At 44.5% G+C, this 13,593-nt stretch overlaps 1 protein-coding gene across 7 annotated transcripts in view; it reads right to left on the bottom strand.

The window, feature by feature from the left end:
• Positions 1-29: 29 nt before the first annotated feature.
• LOC128444331 (serine/threonine-protein kinase WNK1) overlaps positions 30-13,593 on the bottom strand; it is a 30,106-nt gene continuing 16,542 nt past the window's right edge. For 6 of the 7 annotated variants that reach the window (XM_053426737.1, XM_053426742.1, XM_053426739.1 and 3 more), the window contains exons 6-28: positions 12,353-12,441; positions 12,040-12,259; positions 11,811-11,912; positions 11,291-11,666; positions 11,039-11,199; positions 10,522-10,602; positions 10,116-10,151; positions 9,771-9,905; positions 8,163-8,242; positions 7,916-8,072; positions 7,708-7,824; positions 7,315-7,428; positions 7,163-7,211; positions 6,922-7,065; positions 5,640-6,613; positions 5,470-5,544; positions 5,220-5,339; positions 4,829-5,123; positions 4,144-4,306; positions 3,848-4,041; positions 3,557-3,694; positions 3,236-3,459; positions 30-3,111 (exon numbers count right to left, since the gene is read on the bottom strand). In XM_053426737.1, coding sequence (XP_053282712.1) covers positions 2,737-3,111; positions 3,236-3,459; positions 3,557-3,694; positions 3,848-4,041; positions 4,144-4,306; positions 4,829-5,123; positions 5,220-5,339; positions 5,470-5,544; positions 5,640-6,613; positions 6,922-7,065; positions 7,163-7,211; positions 7,315-7,428; positions 7,708-7,824; positions 7,916-8,072; positions 8,163-8,242; positions 9,771-9,905; positions 10,116-10,151; positions 10,522-10,602; positions 11,039-11,199; positions 11,291-11,666; positions 11,811-11,912; positions 12,040-12,259; positions 12,353-12,441 — 4,419 coding nt within the window. In that variant the 3' untranslated portion in view covers positions 30-2,736. The remainder of the gene's footprint in view (positions 3,112-3,235; positions 3,460-3,556; positions 3,695-3,847; positions 4,042-4,143; positions 4,307-4,828; positions 5,124-5,219; positions 5,340-5,469; positions 5,545-5,639; positions 6,614-6,921; positions 7,066-7,162; positions 7,212-7,314; positions 7,429-7,707; positions 7,825-7,915; positions 8,073-8,162; positions 8,243-9,770; positions 9,906-10,115; positions 10,152-10,521; positions 10,603-11,038; positions 11,200-11,290; positions 11,667-11,810; positions 11,913-12,039; positions 12,260-12,352; positions 12,442-13,593) is intronic. The other variant, XM_053426743.1, reaches the window with a different exon arrangement.

The raw sequence follows: 13,593 nt of genomic DNA, 5'->3' as shown, positions 1-13,593 counted from the left end.
TTCAGTCAGTAACAAATTACTACATAACATTCTGGTTTAGAACATTTTAATGACAGCAATATACATGACATGTGCTTTCATTGATATTTTTATTTGTTTTTACATTTTGTACAATGTGGAAAAACATACACAAAACAGACACTGAATCACAGGACGTCTGTAGGGAGGGATCAGAGATAAGAATTTGACCAACATCACTGGGTGTCAGCAGCTTCACACAGTACTGATGGAGCTCTGTGACTGTTACATAGTAGCATATGGACCTAAAGCTTTGTTGTGAGCTTGTGCTGTACAGTGGCCAGTTGTAAGAGAACACACCAGTGAAGCCAGCATGCAGAGCTCATATGCGGATCGTCTGATAATGTGTCTGTGATATTGGCGAATGGCAATTTAAGGTGTCAACACTTTGTGATGACTCTCAGGAAGGCAAATAATAATAAAAAGATCACTAATATTCCAATATCAAAAACACTGAAGTCAGTAACAACCCTCATCAGCATGCAAATGTTTCCATTACCCCCTCGGCCCTTATAAAACTTTAAACATTGCATATTCTGCATTGCAGTAACTTATTTTTTCTCTAGAGAAGTTTTACTATTCATCCAATCTACAAGCAGGCAAAGGAGTCACAATGACAGCATGGCAACCGTGAGGTGAGGAGACGAAAAGAGCATGAAGACTTCTGAGCCTTTGTACAGCGCGCTCACTCGCTGCCTGAACAAGTGCTTCCACAAAACAGTTTTTATGATAAATCCACAGAAATAAATGCCAGCCAAAACCTTGTACGCATGAGCCTAATAGAAATTCACAGCTGATTACACAACCAACACAAAATGTAACTGTAGAGAGAGAAAAGAAAATTGGTTTCCACATTAGTCAGTGTGCTCTTTGTTCTGCGTGTGTGTGTGCGTTTGTGTGTTTGTGTGTCTGGTCCATCGTTTCAGAGTGTTACATCCTCTTGAGTTGTGTGTCGGGTTGTGTTTACAGGTTAAGTTTTTCTGCAGCACAGTCACAGATACAACAGGACTAAATGAATCTGGAACTTGTCAATAGTGAGGATGCAAGGCACTAAAGTGTCCCTCACGTTTACAGGTTAGAGTGCGTGTGCATGTAGAGTGGTCGAGCGTTACGTGAAACCACTTTCCTCACATGAACGTATATACAATAAAATAGAAAAGGGTGGGTGGGGGGGGGGGGCAGGGCAGTTATAGATGATGAGCTTAATAAACCCCAGGATTTACTCCTGCGTGGCGAGTAGAATACCAATAACAACAACCCTGCAATTGCACTTTTTATATTCCTTTATCTACGTGTTGTTTAACAACCTTTAATAATAATTACAGTGAAACATCAAAATCTGATGGCTGAATACAGGTCCATAAAGAACATTTGCTGGATTTATTAAATAACGCATACAAAAACAGACCACAGGAAGAGAACCCCAGACACTTGTGATTTGAGAGGTGGCGGCTAAATATATTAAATGTGACGACCTGTTAATCTAGAGATGTGCATGATCTTTGTAAACACCTGGGTGGAGCGGGGAGGTTGAGTCCCCCACCCCACCCCTTACTCAGAAATGTACAAATATTACTATTAATAAACCAAAACTGTATCGTTCTACATGATGTATCGCAGAGCTAAACACTAAATGAAGCGGCTCAATGTGTCAACTTAAGATTCTCGACAAGGTTTCATTCCTGTGTAAATAAAAATAACGTATCACCCTGCAAACACCCACTACCCAGTCTGTGATCTACAGCAGCATCACCTCTTCAGCTTTCAGCTTCGAGTGGCGGTCAACACCAGGACAACGCTTTTCCATGTGGCAGACCCACTGGCCTACCGGACAGACGTGAAGAATAAATCAGTATAATAAATGTATCTGATAAGAGACAACTCAAATCACAAAGACTCTCACAGGGACATAAATATGCTGAACATGGAATCATAACCCAGTGAAGAAATATCTATGTACAAAGTTTTCATGTGTTTGGGGATTAAGGCCACAGTTACGAGGGACAGTTCATCTAGTCTTTGCCATTATTGCGTTTACTTAATCTGGGAGGTGTCCATACTCCGACCCTCTCCGTTACACTCCAGCCTGACGTACTCTGTCTTTCTTCTCCTCCTCGCTTCTCATTACTGCTTCGACTGGAACAGACCAACTGTCCCACTCGTATCTTCCACTTCCTGTACACTCACATTCGCCCTTCACTCTCTGAGACGACATAACCTACCACCCCGAGTCCCTCAACCAGGTCAATGTTTAGTCAGGTGTGTGTGTGTGTTGTGTTGTGGTGCAAACTGTCCTCATTGAAGACAGGACCAGTTAGGATGTCCACCAGAATCCCTCCTCTTCATAAAGAAATCACGACGTTACAGCGTCTGCTCACAGAAAGACATCTTTGGCTGCTGTCGGCTGTGCCTCTGGGTCGTTACATCACCAGACACTACCACCTCACTCCTCACGGCTCATTTCCACAGCTAATGGCAGGCTAAGTGTGGGACTCATGTGCTGTGGGTGTGTATTGCACGCTCCCTCCGATAACAGATTTTTGTTCTGCCTGAGAGGACACAGGTCGACTCATAACACAAAATTATTAAAGAAATAAAAATAAAAAAAGCACAGCCAGCTGACTAGCAAAGAGAGCTAGTGGTTCTCAATCAGCGACTGTCTGGCTCTCGGCCCCGTGTGGCCCTGCAGTCTCCTCCTGGACCGGGGCTCTGACTGGGCTACGTCGGCCTAAGGTTGGACCCTCCATGGCTGACTGGATTCTGGGGTGCTGGTGTGGTTCCCATGTGGTAGCCTTGTTGCATTGTGGTCACTGAGGCTGTCGTAGGTAATGGCTGCGCAGGATTAAGCTTGCCGACCTGGCACGTGCTTGTGGGTCCTGCCCACTGGGGAGCACTGTACTGGGGAGGGGGATATCCAAACCCCGGAGCAGCTGGGCCCAGGGAGCCTTTGCGGGGGGCCATAGCGACAGAGTGATTGGCGGGGGCGGGGAGCTGGGTAGTGGTGGTGGATGTGGCGTTAGAAGCCGTGGGCAGCGATGGGCAGAGGTAACCTGGAGCTGAGAATTTACGGCCCATGTTGGCTGGGGGAATTATCTGTTATAGAGGGAAAACAAAATCTTACTACTGATGACGCTGCATTATTATATAAAGTAAGAGGTAAACATAAATATCAGACGTGATCATAAAATGCCAAGGATCATTTTGAGTGAAGGCTTACATCTTGTCCCGGTGCAGCCTGTGCTCCAGTTTTAGGACCTTTCTTGCAGAGGCTGATGGCGTCTCTGGCCCAGTTATCCACCAGTTGGTGCAGGTCTTGAGTGAAGGTGACTTGACCCTTCTGGGTGTGAGAGGAAGCAGGAGCGGGTCCAGTCCCCTGGGTCATCGAAGCTGAATGGTTCCGACAGTGGCCTGAACCGTTTAAGGAGCTGGTCCCACTCAATCCTGACAAATGAGAAGAGAGGTGAGATGTGAATGAGACAATTCATTTAGGAAATCATTTCAACAAGTCACTGAGATGAGATTAACTCTGTGCACAAACCTGCGGAGTAGCTACTGAGGCTGGGCATGGACGGAGAGGATCGGAGCTGCTGTATGGACGAGCTGCCATCTGCTTGGGATGCCTCTGTTGTCATGTGTGAGACCTCTGATGAGGGAGGTCTTTGCTTTGGAGGGGATCCTGAGGAGCCAAAGCACAGACTGAGGTTCAGATATACCCATGAACAACTTGGATCTTTGGTAAAGCATAAACAGAACACAAACCTAGGTATTGACCGCAAAGTTGATATTAAATTTGTCTTGAGAAACACAACAGCCTGTTCAGTGAACTCACCTGAGTGGAGGGGGCTGGGCTGTCCACTGCTGCGACCGGATTTGTAGGTTTTGCTTTTCAGCCTACGTCGACCTCCTGCCATGGCCGCAGCAGGGGAGCAGACAGAGGAAGGAGCATTTTTCCCCATTCGCGTAAACAGAGCCTCAATCTCCTCTTTCTGACGCGACTGTAAGGCCTGAATCTCGCTCATATGTCTGTGAGCGGGACAAGAAAGAAGAAAGAAAAAATGAATATTTCATAGCTGTGGAGTAACATATAATAAGAGTAGTGTAAAATAGGACGAATATGTGACATACTTCTCTCTAAGACTGCCAATCTCCTTCTGCAAAGCATCGTCCTCAGTCTCCGAGTCGTCATTGTCACTACTGTAATGTGTGTTATGTGGGTCAGAGGTGGAAGACGAGGGTCCGTTCTGCCGGCTGGAGCCGTGTGATGGGCTGGAGCCTGTCGCTGCAGTCACTGAGGGAAATAAAACACATGAGGTCACTGCCTCACAGAACGGATAAAAATGTACTATTGACAATCATTTATGTTCTGTGTGCGAGGGATTAAGAAAAAAAGTGTTTCCTGCAAATACACTGATTCAAAGACTATCTTCTGATATGAGGAAAACCAAATGCATTTTAAGCTGAGGAGATAGATAGGTTCACTAAACTTCGAAATTCTATGAAAGCTCTCATTAATAATTCCCACTGCAGCGTCTGCCAACAGAATATATTTAGAAATAATGAAGGAGGCAGAGGAAAACGGACGGCTGTGATAAAACTACTTTCAGCATCTCTCCTTTTATCAGTTCAGTTACGATGATAGCTGTGATTTAACCGATAAAACCGTGAAGCATCAGTTTTGTGTGGAACTCGTCAGTGTGTGATATAGTAGGACCCTATGTGACACATTAGTCCAGTGTGAGGAGGGTTTTAAGCTGCTTTATCAAACCAGTCTCTTAAGACTTAATGGATGTGCTGTGAACCTGTTACACACCTGTGACTGAAAATCGTCCCACTTGAGAGCCGTTGACGGGTCCGGATGTGGCATTGCTGCTCGCGGACACTTGGAAGCGTCCGATGGTGGTGGGCTGACTGGCCTGAACGGCAGAGAGGGATGAGGCTCCACTAACACCATCAGTTTCAGAAACCACTTTACACAGACTGGATGACCGGTGGAGCGTATTTTCTGGACTTGAGGGGGAGGAAGAAGTGGAGGAGGAGGAGGATGTGGTAGATGATGGTGTGAGGGAGGAAGAGGAAACAGCGCTATGGGGATCTGGAATGGATACCTGAGAAAGAGGAGGGAGGTAATTATTATAAAAATGATCCCAAACTTTAAGTCAGAATTCACCGGCATGTTTTCTGAATCTGTGCGTCAAACTTACTTGGAATCGTCCCAGAGTGAAACCTGCTGCTGGAAGCGGTGCGCTGTTACCCTCCTGAACTGTCTCCGGGCTCAGAGCTCTCCTCAACTGCACATCCAAGTTACCCATAGGTTGATACAACTGTGGAAATTCCAAATAGGAAATTAGGAACAGGATAAGTGGTTCAATAAGTAGTGCACGTGATATATTGGAACTCTGTGCTCTAAAAACCCTGGGGCAGGGAGTGTTGCAGGGATCATGTAGATCTCACCTGATTTGGTCCAGGAAACGGGGGTATGATGTCAGAGGGGGGTGTAGCAGCTGGATCAAAACCAGTGGGTAGAGTCTAAAAAAATACAAACAAAGAGCAGAGTTATATCATTCATTATTGCAATAGACTGCATGTTGGATTCATTATTAGATGCAGCAATTTTCACTAACCTGTGCCCTGGCCTTTGTTGGGGGGGTATTGGTATGTCCTCCCGGGGTCAAACTCTGTCCTGGGGTGGTGATAGAGCCAAGAACCCCTTGTAACCCAGAAGTGAGAGGAAGGTTTGATGGAGGCACCATGACAGCTCCAGGTGGAGGGGAAGTAGTCCCAGTGGGAGGAGAGGAGGTCCCCGTGTTCTGACTAGGATCCAATGACGCTGAGGCGGCGCTCTGGTCTTTAAAGAGGGACCGGAGCTTCTTATCTAGAGCTTGGATGTCATCTCCACCAGCGGCCTTTGACTGGAGCTCAGCCCCCTCTGCCTCCACTGGCTGTGCTTGGACCGGATTCTGACCAGTGAATGAGGAGGGAGGTGGTGGCTGAGCTGAGGCGGCCTGGGAGGTTGTAACAGCACCATTAAAAGGCGGCTGGTCTGAAGCAGGGGGAGTACTAGTACCGGTAGATGGAATTCCAGCAACAGAAGAGACAGACACATAACTACTACTTGTCTGAGGCCCAGGGACTGCGGGGACGGAGGTCTGTGCTGATGGAGGAGAAATGGTAGAAGATGAGGGAGGGATGTTGGGAGCTGGTGCTGGAACTTGTGAGGAGGGTGTTTCACTAGAAGACTGAGGGGGTGGACTGGGATTACTGGCGTCAGGAACGGGAGATTGGGTATGGTGGAGTATAGGTGGAGGGGAAACCCTCCCAGTGGAGGGAGGCAGTGAGGATGTCACAGTAGATGGGGGAGACACAGGAGGGAAAGTAGTGCTGGTGGTGGAAGCTACAGCTTCCGGAGGAGCCAGTATATTGGTAGAACTCAGGCCGAGACCAGCCTCAGAGGAAGGAATGGTGGCTGGCTCTTGCTCAGAAGAAGGGGGGTCAACCGTGTTGCCCCTCTCTAAACGAGACTGCCTAATGTTACTGAAGGCCTGCTGGAGGATCCCGGATGGAGCAGACAGAGAAAGGCCCAGTGCCAAAAGGGGAGCTAGGGAAAAAAGGGGAGTAATTACTGGATATGAAAACTATATAAAGGCAAATTTACAAATGTAGAGAAATGAGCAGGGACTGCTTGTGCAAACAGTTGTGAAATAATGAAAAGCAGATGATAAACAATGGCGATTTTTTTTCTATGATGTTATATTTTAGGAGCAACATTTTTTTTAATAGCCAACAATAAAGACGTATATGTGCTACAATATTAATCCTTGGCCACTCACTAATATTAAATATGATAATAGAACACAGACATCTTCTACATCTGATTTCCAAACTGAATAAAAACTTTAATCTCACCAGAGTTAGGTTCATCTCCAAATGATGTGTTAGCAGAAGAAACTCCAAAGAACTGCTCTTTGAGACGAGACTCTGGCACCGGGCTGACGATGAACCTCCGTCCTGCTGAGTGAACTACCTGCGCTATCGTACTGGGGGAAATACCTGATGGGAAGGCCAAAAAGGAAAAGTCAGATATGAGGCAGGTGGAAAATCAATAACTGGACATTAAACACTGTATATTTGGATAAAGGTCATTTACCTGGCAGCATGGGAACAGACAGCGCAGGCTGTTGTTGGAGGTCACTCATCTGCAAAGAGACAACATGTCGTTGGCAAAGATCTATAGGGTCAGACAGCGCAGATCCAAACTGTCATGGAGGGTGAAGAAGATGATGTGTGGTAAAGACTTACCTGAGGAAAAGCTTCCTTCATCCCTTCTCCATCCTCGTCAGCCATTTCTATGACTTCACGGACCTGCTCGATGAAAGACTCCCGCTCACACTCCAAGATGAACTCACTCTCAACCTGGAACAGAAAACAAAAATGAGCAACTACCATTACATGTACTGTGAGAGTGATCCTCAGAATGGCTTCGTTATGGTCAATGGTTGAGGCAGCTGATATTAAAGAGGAAGAACAAAAGCTGAATGTGCATTTCACAGGGAATTGTCGTCATCAGCTGTTATTTCAATAGGATTTTGTGAGTGGTAGCCATGCAGAGCTATATAAATATATTGAATTAAATTCTGTTAATGACAGTTAATATTTGTATAAATGTTTATTGATCAATCAAACCAGTACTACCATGATCTGTGCGATCTCCTCTGGATTATCACCATCAAGGTCAAATTTGAAGGTGACCATCTTCCTGTTGTGGGTTTCCAGCTGACACTCTGCAACTCTGTCACCCACATTAGAGATCTGCAAAACAACCATTTGAATGAATTTAAATGATAAGTGACCGAGAGCTTGATTATAAAAAGGAAAGGACATGATCAGCTCAGTTCCTTACACTGAGCACGTTCAGCTTGGCCTTTGCACTCTTCTCATGTCGGGAGCGGCTGCGCACGGATCGTCTCTGGTGACGCTTCAGTGAGCGGCCGTCATGGCGACCTCCTGAACTTCCGTCGTTGCCGTCACTAAGACCAGAAGCTGTATCCGACAGGCAGCTGTGAAAGACATGAATCCATGAGAGGGAGATCGGGCAGGTTTTGTGGGGCTCATGAAACCTCCATTAAAAATGAAAATGCGGATCTCACCTTTCTACAGATGGTAGAATCAGAACTGAAGATCCAGCTAGCAGCTCGCCTGATGTTGACCGAGGAACACTCACAGAGGCCTGAAACAAAAAGACTTCAAATCAGGGCCAAGATTTCAGTTCCCTTATTATTGCATTAATATATTTTAAACAATTAAGGGGTTTAAAAACAGTAAACCAATGATTGTTTATCGGTGTGTTACTCATTCATTCAATTTCATTTTTATAATTAATGCTGACCTACTATTGAAAGCAAACGTAATGATTAAAACGAGTTCCTCCACCAGATGGAGCCTTTACACCTGGTGAAATGAGTTGTATCGGGCTCCAGACTCCAATATTCAGCCCTCAGTGTAAATATGAGGCAGAGAACATGAACAGAAAATATTGGTGTAGTATTTGCGTCTAAGTGCTGACTGTTTTATGCCATACAGACTTTAGGATGAGGTCAGAGTAGAGTGTAAAGAGCCACCAAGTACATACAGATGAAGTTGAGGTGGATGACTTTCACCCCAGACTGGAGTTTGAACTCCTTTTTTTTCTTGAGTTTGTTTGACTTGTAATTCTCCTTTTTACTTTGTTATTCAAATTTTGTTCTATTACAAATTAAAAAGGTTTAAGCACAAAAACAAGTCGGTTATGTTGCTGAATTCCCACAGGAGCTATCCCTCGATAACCAGACACAACATACTGTGTACATAAGATTCTGATATTGTTCATACTAGCTGGCTTGACTCAACATGCTCTTGCCCTGGAACACGGCTGCAACAGTAGCTTGTAAATAATTCATTTCATTTCCTCTGCTGTGTCATTTGAATATAAGTGACACAGATTATAGCTCCGCTGTCACCATTCAGCTCCTGCCTTATTGTTTTTTATTATACTATCATTGAATTGTAACTGTGATAAAATGTATTTTATTTATTACATGCACCTAGCTTGTATGAACTGGGGCATTGCTCAAATCCGAATCATAAAAACAAATACTGTGCAATGCTCTGATAAATTAGAAGACATTTTGGTCTGTGGTGGTGTTAATGCAGAGGATGGAAAAGGAATCTTTAAGCTTAACTTACTTGTGTGTCTACTAAGGCTCTATAATGTGCTATAATATAATTTACATGACTGTATTTATTGAATTTGATGTAAATGTATAAAAAATATGCCAAATGAGAAACCAGGAAAATGCTACAGGGAGGAGAAACTGTATCAGGAAGTGCGAGACACATGTTTCACACCTGACCCAAACACACCCACACAAACACAAGTGACTTTTGTGCTCTATAGAGTACCTGCAAAACAGAGAGGCATGAGGCCTGATACTGGAAATATAGATGCTCAGCGTTGATTGGAGGAGACATGATGGGCGTACTTGGATCATTGGCCCAAGACTAAAAGTCATGCAGGATTGAGTAGCATGCAGACGCAAGAGTGGAAGAAGAAAGTGGACGGCCGCAGAAATAATGTGCGAGAAAAGGAGGAGAAAAAAGATTAGAAAAAATAAAAAAGGACAGTAGGAAATTCATATGTTAGCAAATGATGAATGAAGGAGAGACAAGTTCAAAGATATATGCATAATAAGTCTCAACAGCAGAGGAGTGTGCGGCACCTGTAGCGGTTGGGCTCCAGACTGAGCCTGTGGTAGAGTGGAGCTCTGAAGAGAAGAGCTGCTCTCTGGGTGCTGCTGCTGCTGTGAAGCAGATGACTGAGATGATGGGGGGATCATCCCTTGCTGGTTGGGAATCTAAAAGAATAGAAGTGATAAAGATTGAGTGGTAGAAACAAGAATAAAACAGACACATTATAACAGTGGCAATGAGGGTAAAGCCTGAAACCACAAAGACTGCCCGGCAGAACAATAGAGACATGGAGTTTATCCCCCCCCCCTGCAGCCAGGACATGATGTCCGTAAGTCTGTGGGTGTGGCAACAGGAAAATGGGACGTTTTATCTACCTGAGGGGGGAGCGATGGTTGGTAGTACACTCCATACTATAAGAAACAAAACATAACAAAGGGTAAGAGTAGGAAAGTTGAGAATCCAAAGAAAAATAATAAGGGAAAAACTAGGACTTGGAACACTCATCTACTTTTAATGCAGCTGCCTGAAGCTATAGGCTTTAAAGTTTAACTTAACACCCCCTGACAATCATTTTGTGCTGACACAGACTGGTTGAAGTTCACATTCGCTGCAGTGATATAGGAGTGTCCGCTAGGTGTTTGTTCAGGTAACGCTGTCATTACTGCTAGATGTGTTGTTTAGGGCACAAGCTTTGAACTTTAACTTGAGGGCAGTGAATAAGCCAGTTGGTGGTAAGTTGCTGTGTAAAGGTTGTTACGACACAAAAAGGACAACATGTACCTGTTGAGGTCCCCCGGGAACAGACTGGTTTGTAGGTGCGAGAGGAACAACTTCCTGGACACCTTGAATCTGGGGTTGAACCTTGAACACCAGAAAGTAAACACGGAGCACGTTTCAATGTACAGGTTAAGTTCCGTTGGGCCATGCTTTCGGGGGTGAGAGGATTATGTTCATTTTGGTCACATCACACGCAACTGATACTGTTGACAAGGACTGCTGACTGTATAACTGGGCATTGGAAAACAAAGACCAGGCGGCCAAACAAGCTAAATCAAATACACAGAAAACTAGTCTGTATGTTTGTTATAAATATAAACTTAACTATAAGGAATGACTGGAAATGCATTTCACACACACACACACACACACACACACACACACACACACACACACACACACACACACACACACACACACACACACACACACACACACACACACACACACACACACACACACACACACACACACACACACACACACACACACACACAGTCCTACTTTCATAATGACTCACCAGTGACAACTGCTGCTGTTGCATTTGTTCATTTTGTGTCTGCAGGCACGACACTGGGGGCTGTGGGTGCTGACTGGGAGTGGAGCTGTAGGGTATTCCAGGCTGAGGCTGGGCCTCAGGTAGGATGGTGGAACTAGGTAGTCTGTCTCCAATGTGACCAACTGAGGAGCACATGAAGGTTAAGTTATTAAACTCTAAACGCACTGATCTGGCTGTAGGTGTATTTGACCATAAATCTTCTTTGATACAAACCTCCTCCACTGTGCTGCAGCTGTTTGTGGTGGTCGGCTTCAGGTTCCTCCGACTCCGGCTGGATGGTGGCCATGATCTGACCATGAACTTGGACTTGCCCAGTTGACTGGGGCACAAAAGGGATCACTTGACCCATGCCAGTCATTTGGTTTGATTGAGTAGTGTTGTAGTTCGAAATAGGAAGGTTCTGAGATGCAGGTTGAGCACACATTTGTGGATTGTGTTGGTTTGGTTGTGGAGGGATAAAAGACACAGTCTGAGGCACCGGCTGGGGTGGAGGCAGCTCCGTGCTGGTTAGTTGGACTGGTTGCTGTACAGGCAGCACCTGATTCTGCTGCTCCTCTTCCAGACGTCTCTTCTCCTGATTTTCTCTGACCTTTAACACAGTCGGCACCAAAAGTATTAAAATCTCTAAAGAGGCCATTACAAGGCGAGTCACACGAATACATCATGGCACAATTACACACAATCTATGACAGATATGATAACACATGATAGTCTATGGCTTGTATGGACACACCTGCTGCCTCTGTGCTCTCTTCCGATTGATTAGAGACACCCTGTCCTTTATGGCCTTCGCAATGGTCTTGTGGTCACCTTCAGCCACATACCCAGACTCAACCTACAGTGCAAAGACAAAGTAGAAGATACTGATGACAACAAAAACTAATCTTGATCTTTTTTTTTTGTTGGGCAGTGTTTATACGTGTTAATAAGTTTTTTTTTAAAGATTTTATAGTTTAATTCACCATTTCCTGAGCCACATCTTCTGGGACATCTTTGACGAGGTCAAAAGAAAACTCAATAGCTTCGTTTTCTTTATATTTTCCCTTGAGTTTCTTTACATCCTCAATTCTCAGCCACAACTTCATGGCCTCAATCTCTCCATCATCCTCTTCTGCCAACTCCACACGCAGCCCTGTGTCCTCCTGGAAGAACGCATGGTTCAGAAGGTCCTTGATTGAATACCTATAAAGAGGAGACAGGCAGTGAGTTAAGAGGATTTTCTGGAGACCTTGACGGTGCTCAACTTATTAAATGTTGTCTTGTTGAGTTAAAGACCTCTCATCCTTGTTCTGACGAATACATCCCTCGATGATCTCTTTCACCTCAGGAATGGCCACCTTGTCGAAGCTGGCCGGCTTCACCCCCTATGGGAAACACAGAACCCAGAATGAGAATAGTTTTCATTCTCACTTGACCTTTTTTTTTATGTTGGAAATCATCCGGTATCTCGCTGTCGTTTTTAGTTCAGACTCAACAGTAGCATTACAAAAATAGTTAATAACTGAAATAATGACCACCTAAACTAACTTTATCCTTTAAATTTGTTTTGGAATTTATTTTGCTGAATGAATTGGATAGGGTTGCTCCCAAGAAACAATCTGTTAAAGGGATGTTATGCATTCTGTCTGCCGGCATTTAGAGATTGTGAAATGTGAAGCGATGGGAAAAGGAGGGCATGAGTCGGTGGAGGACAGCTGATGAGAGATGATGAATTGAGGCAATAAGCAACAGGAAACTGCCTGTTTCTACAGGAAGATGGGCGACGATGAATGGATGAGAACTGCACAGCTGCGCTGAAATAAGAAAATAGAAAGAACAACCTATATCCCCAAGGAGTACAACTGTAAAAACAGAGGATGTTCCCCTAACTATATGTAGGCCCTACAACACTATAGCAGTTTGCTTCTAAACTGAGGCAGGTGTGTCTGCTGCGCTACAGTATGGGCTACTAACGGCTCATTAAAGAACAAAATAACTACTCTGCTCTGGGGGGAATGAAAATGCGCTTTTGAGTCACGTGTCAAAGACTTCAGTATTTGTGCTTACGCAGTTAATGATAAACTGACATACTTTCCAGATAACAGCCTGGGAACAGGTTGAACATTTTTTTTTATCTATGAGACTCATAACTGTATGAATCATATGACTGAATCATATCAGTGACCCATGCATTTCAAAGGTAACCTGTATGAACAACACTGAAAATATGTTGCTTTTCCTAAGACAGCTACTGCACATTCTGCAATGATGACAAGACTGAACCATTAGCCCTTAGAGAAACAGCAGGGCTGTACTTGTTCAATCATCCACACCTCATATCTACATGATTAACCAACATACACCACACCGCCGAGGAAGAGAAAAACTCAAACAATATGAGGTGATCTGAGAGGCTTGTTTTCTATTGAAGGTTTTCTAAATTTGAAGGTCACTCAATAAGAGCAAGGGGAAATTATAAAGGAGATACAGGAGTACAATCAAGTTTAGAGCTGAAATACAAGACTAGAGGACAGAAA

Source organism: Pleuronectes platessa, chromosome 7 (assembly GCF_947347685.1).
Source record: "Pleuronectes platessa chromosome 7, fPlePla1.1, whole genome shotgun sequence".
NCBI classification, from domain to species: domain Eukaryota; kingdom Metazoa; phylum Chordata; class Actinopteri; order Pleuronectiformes; family Pleuronectidae; genus Pleuronectes; species Pleuronectes platessa.
This window is presented reverse-complemented; position numbering and strand designations above follow the sequence as displayed.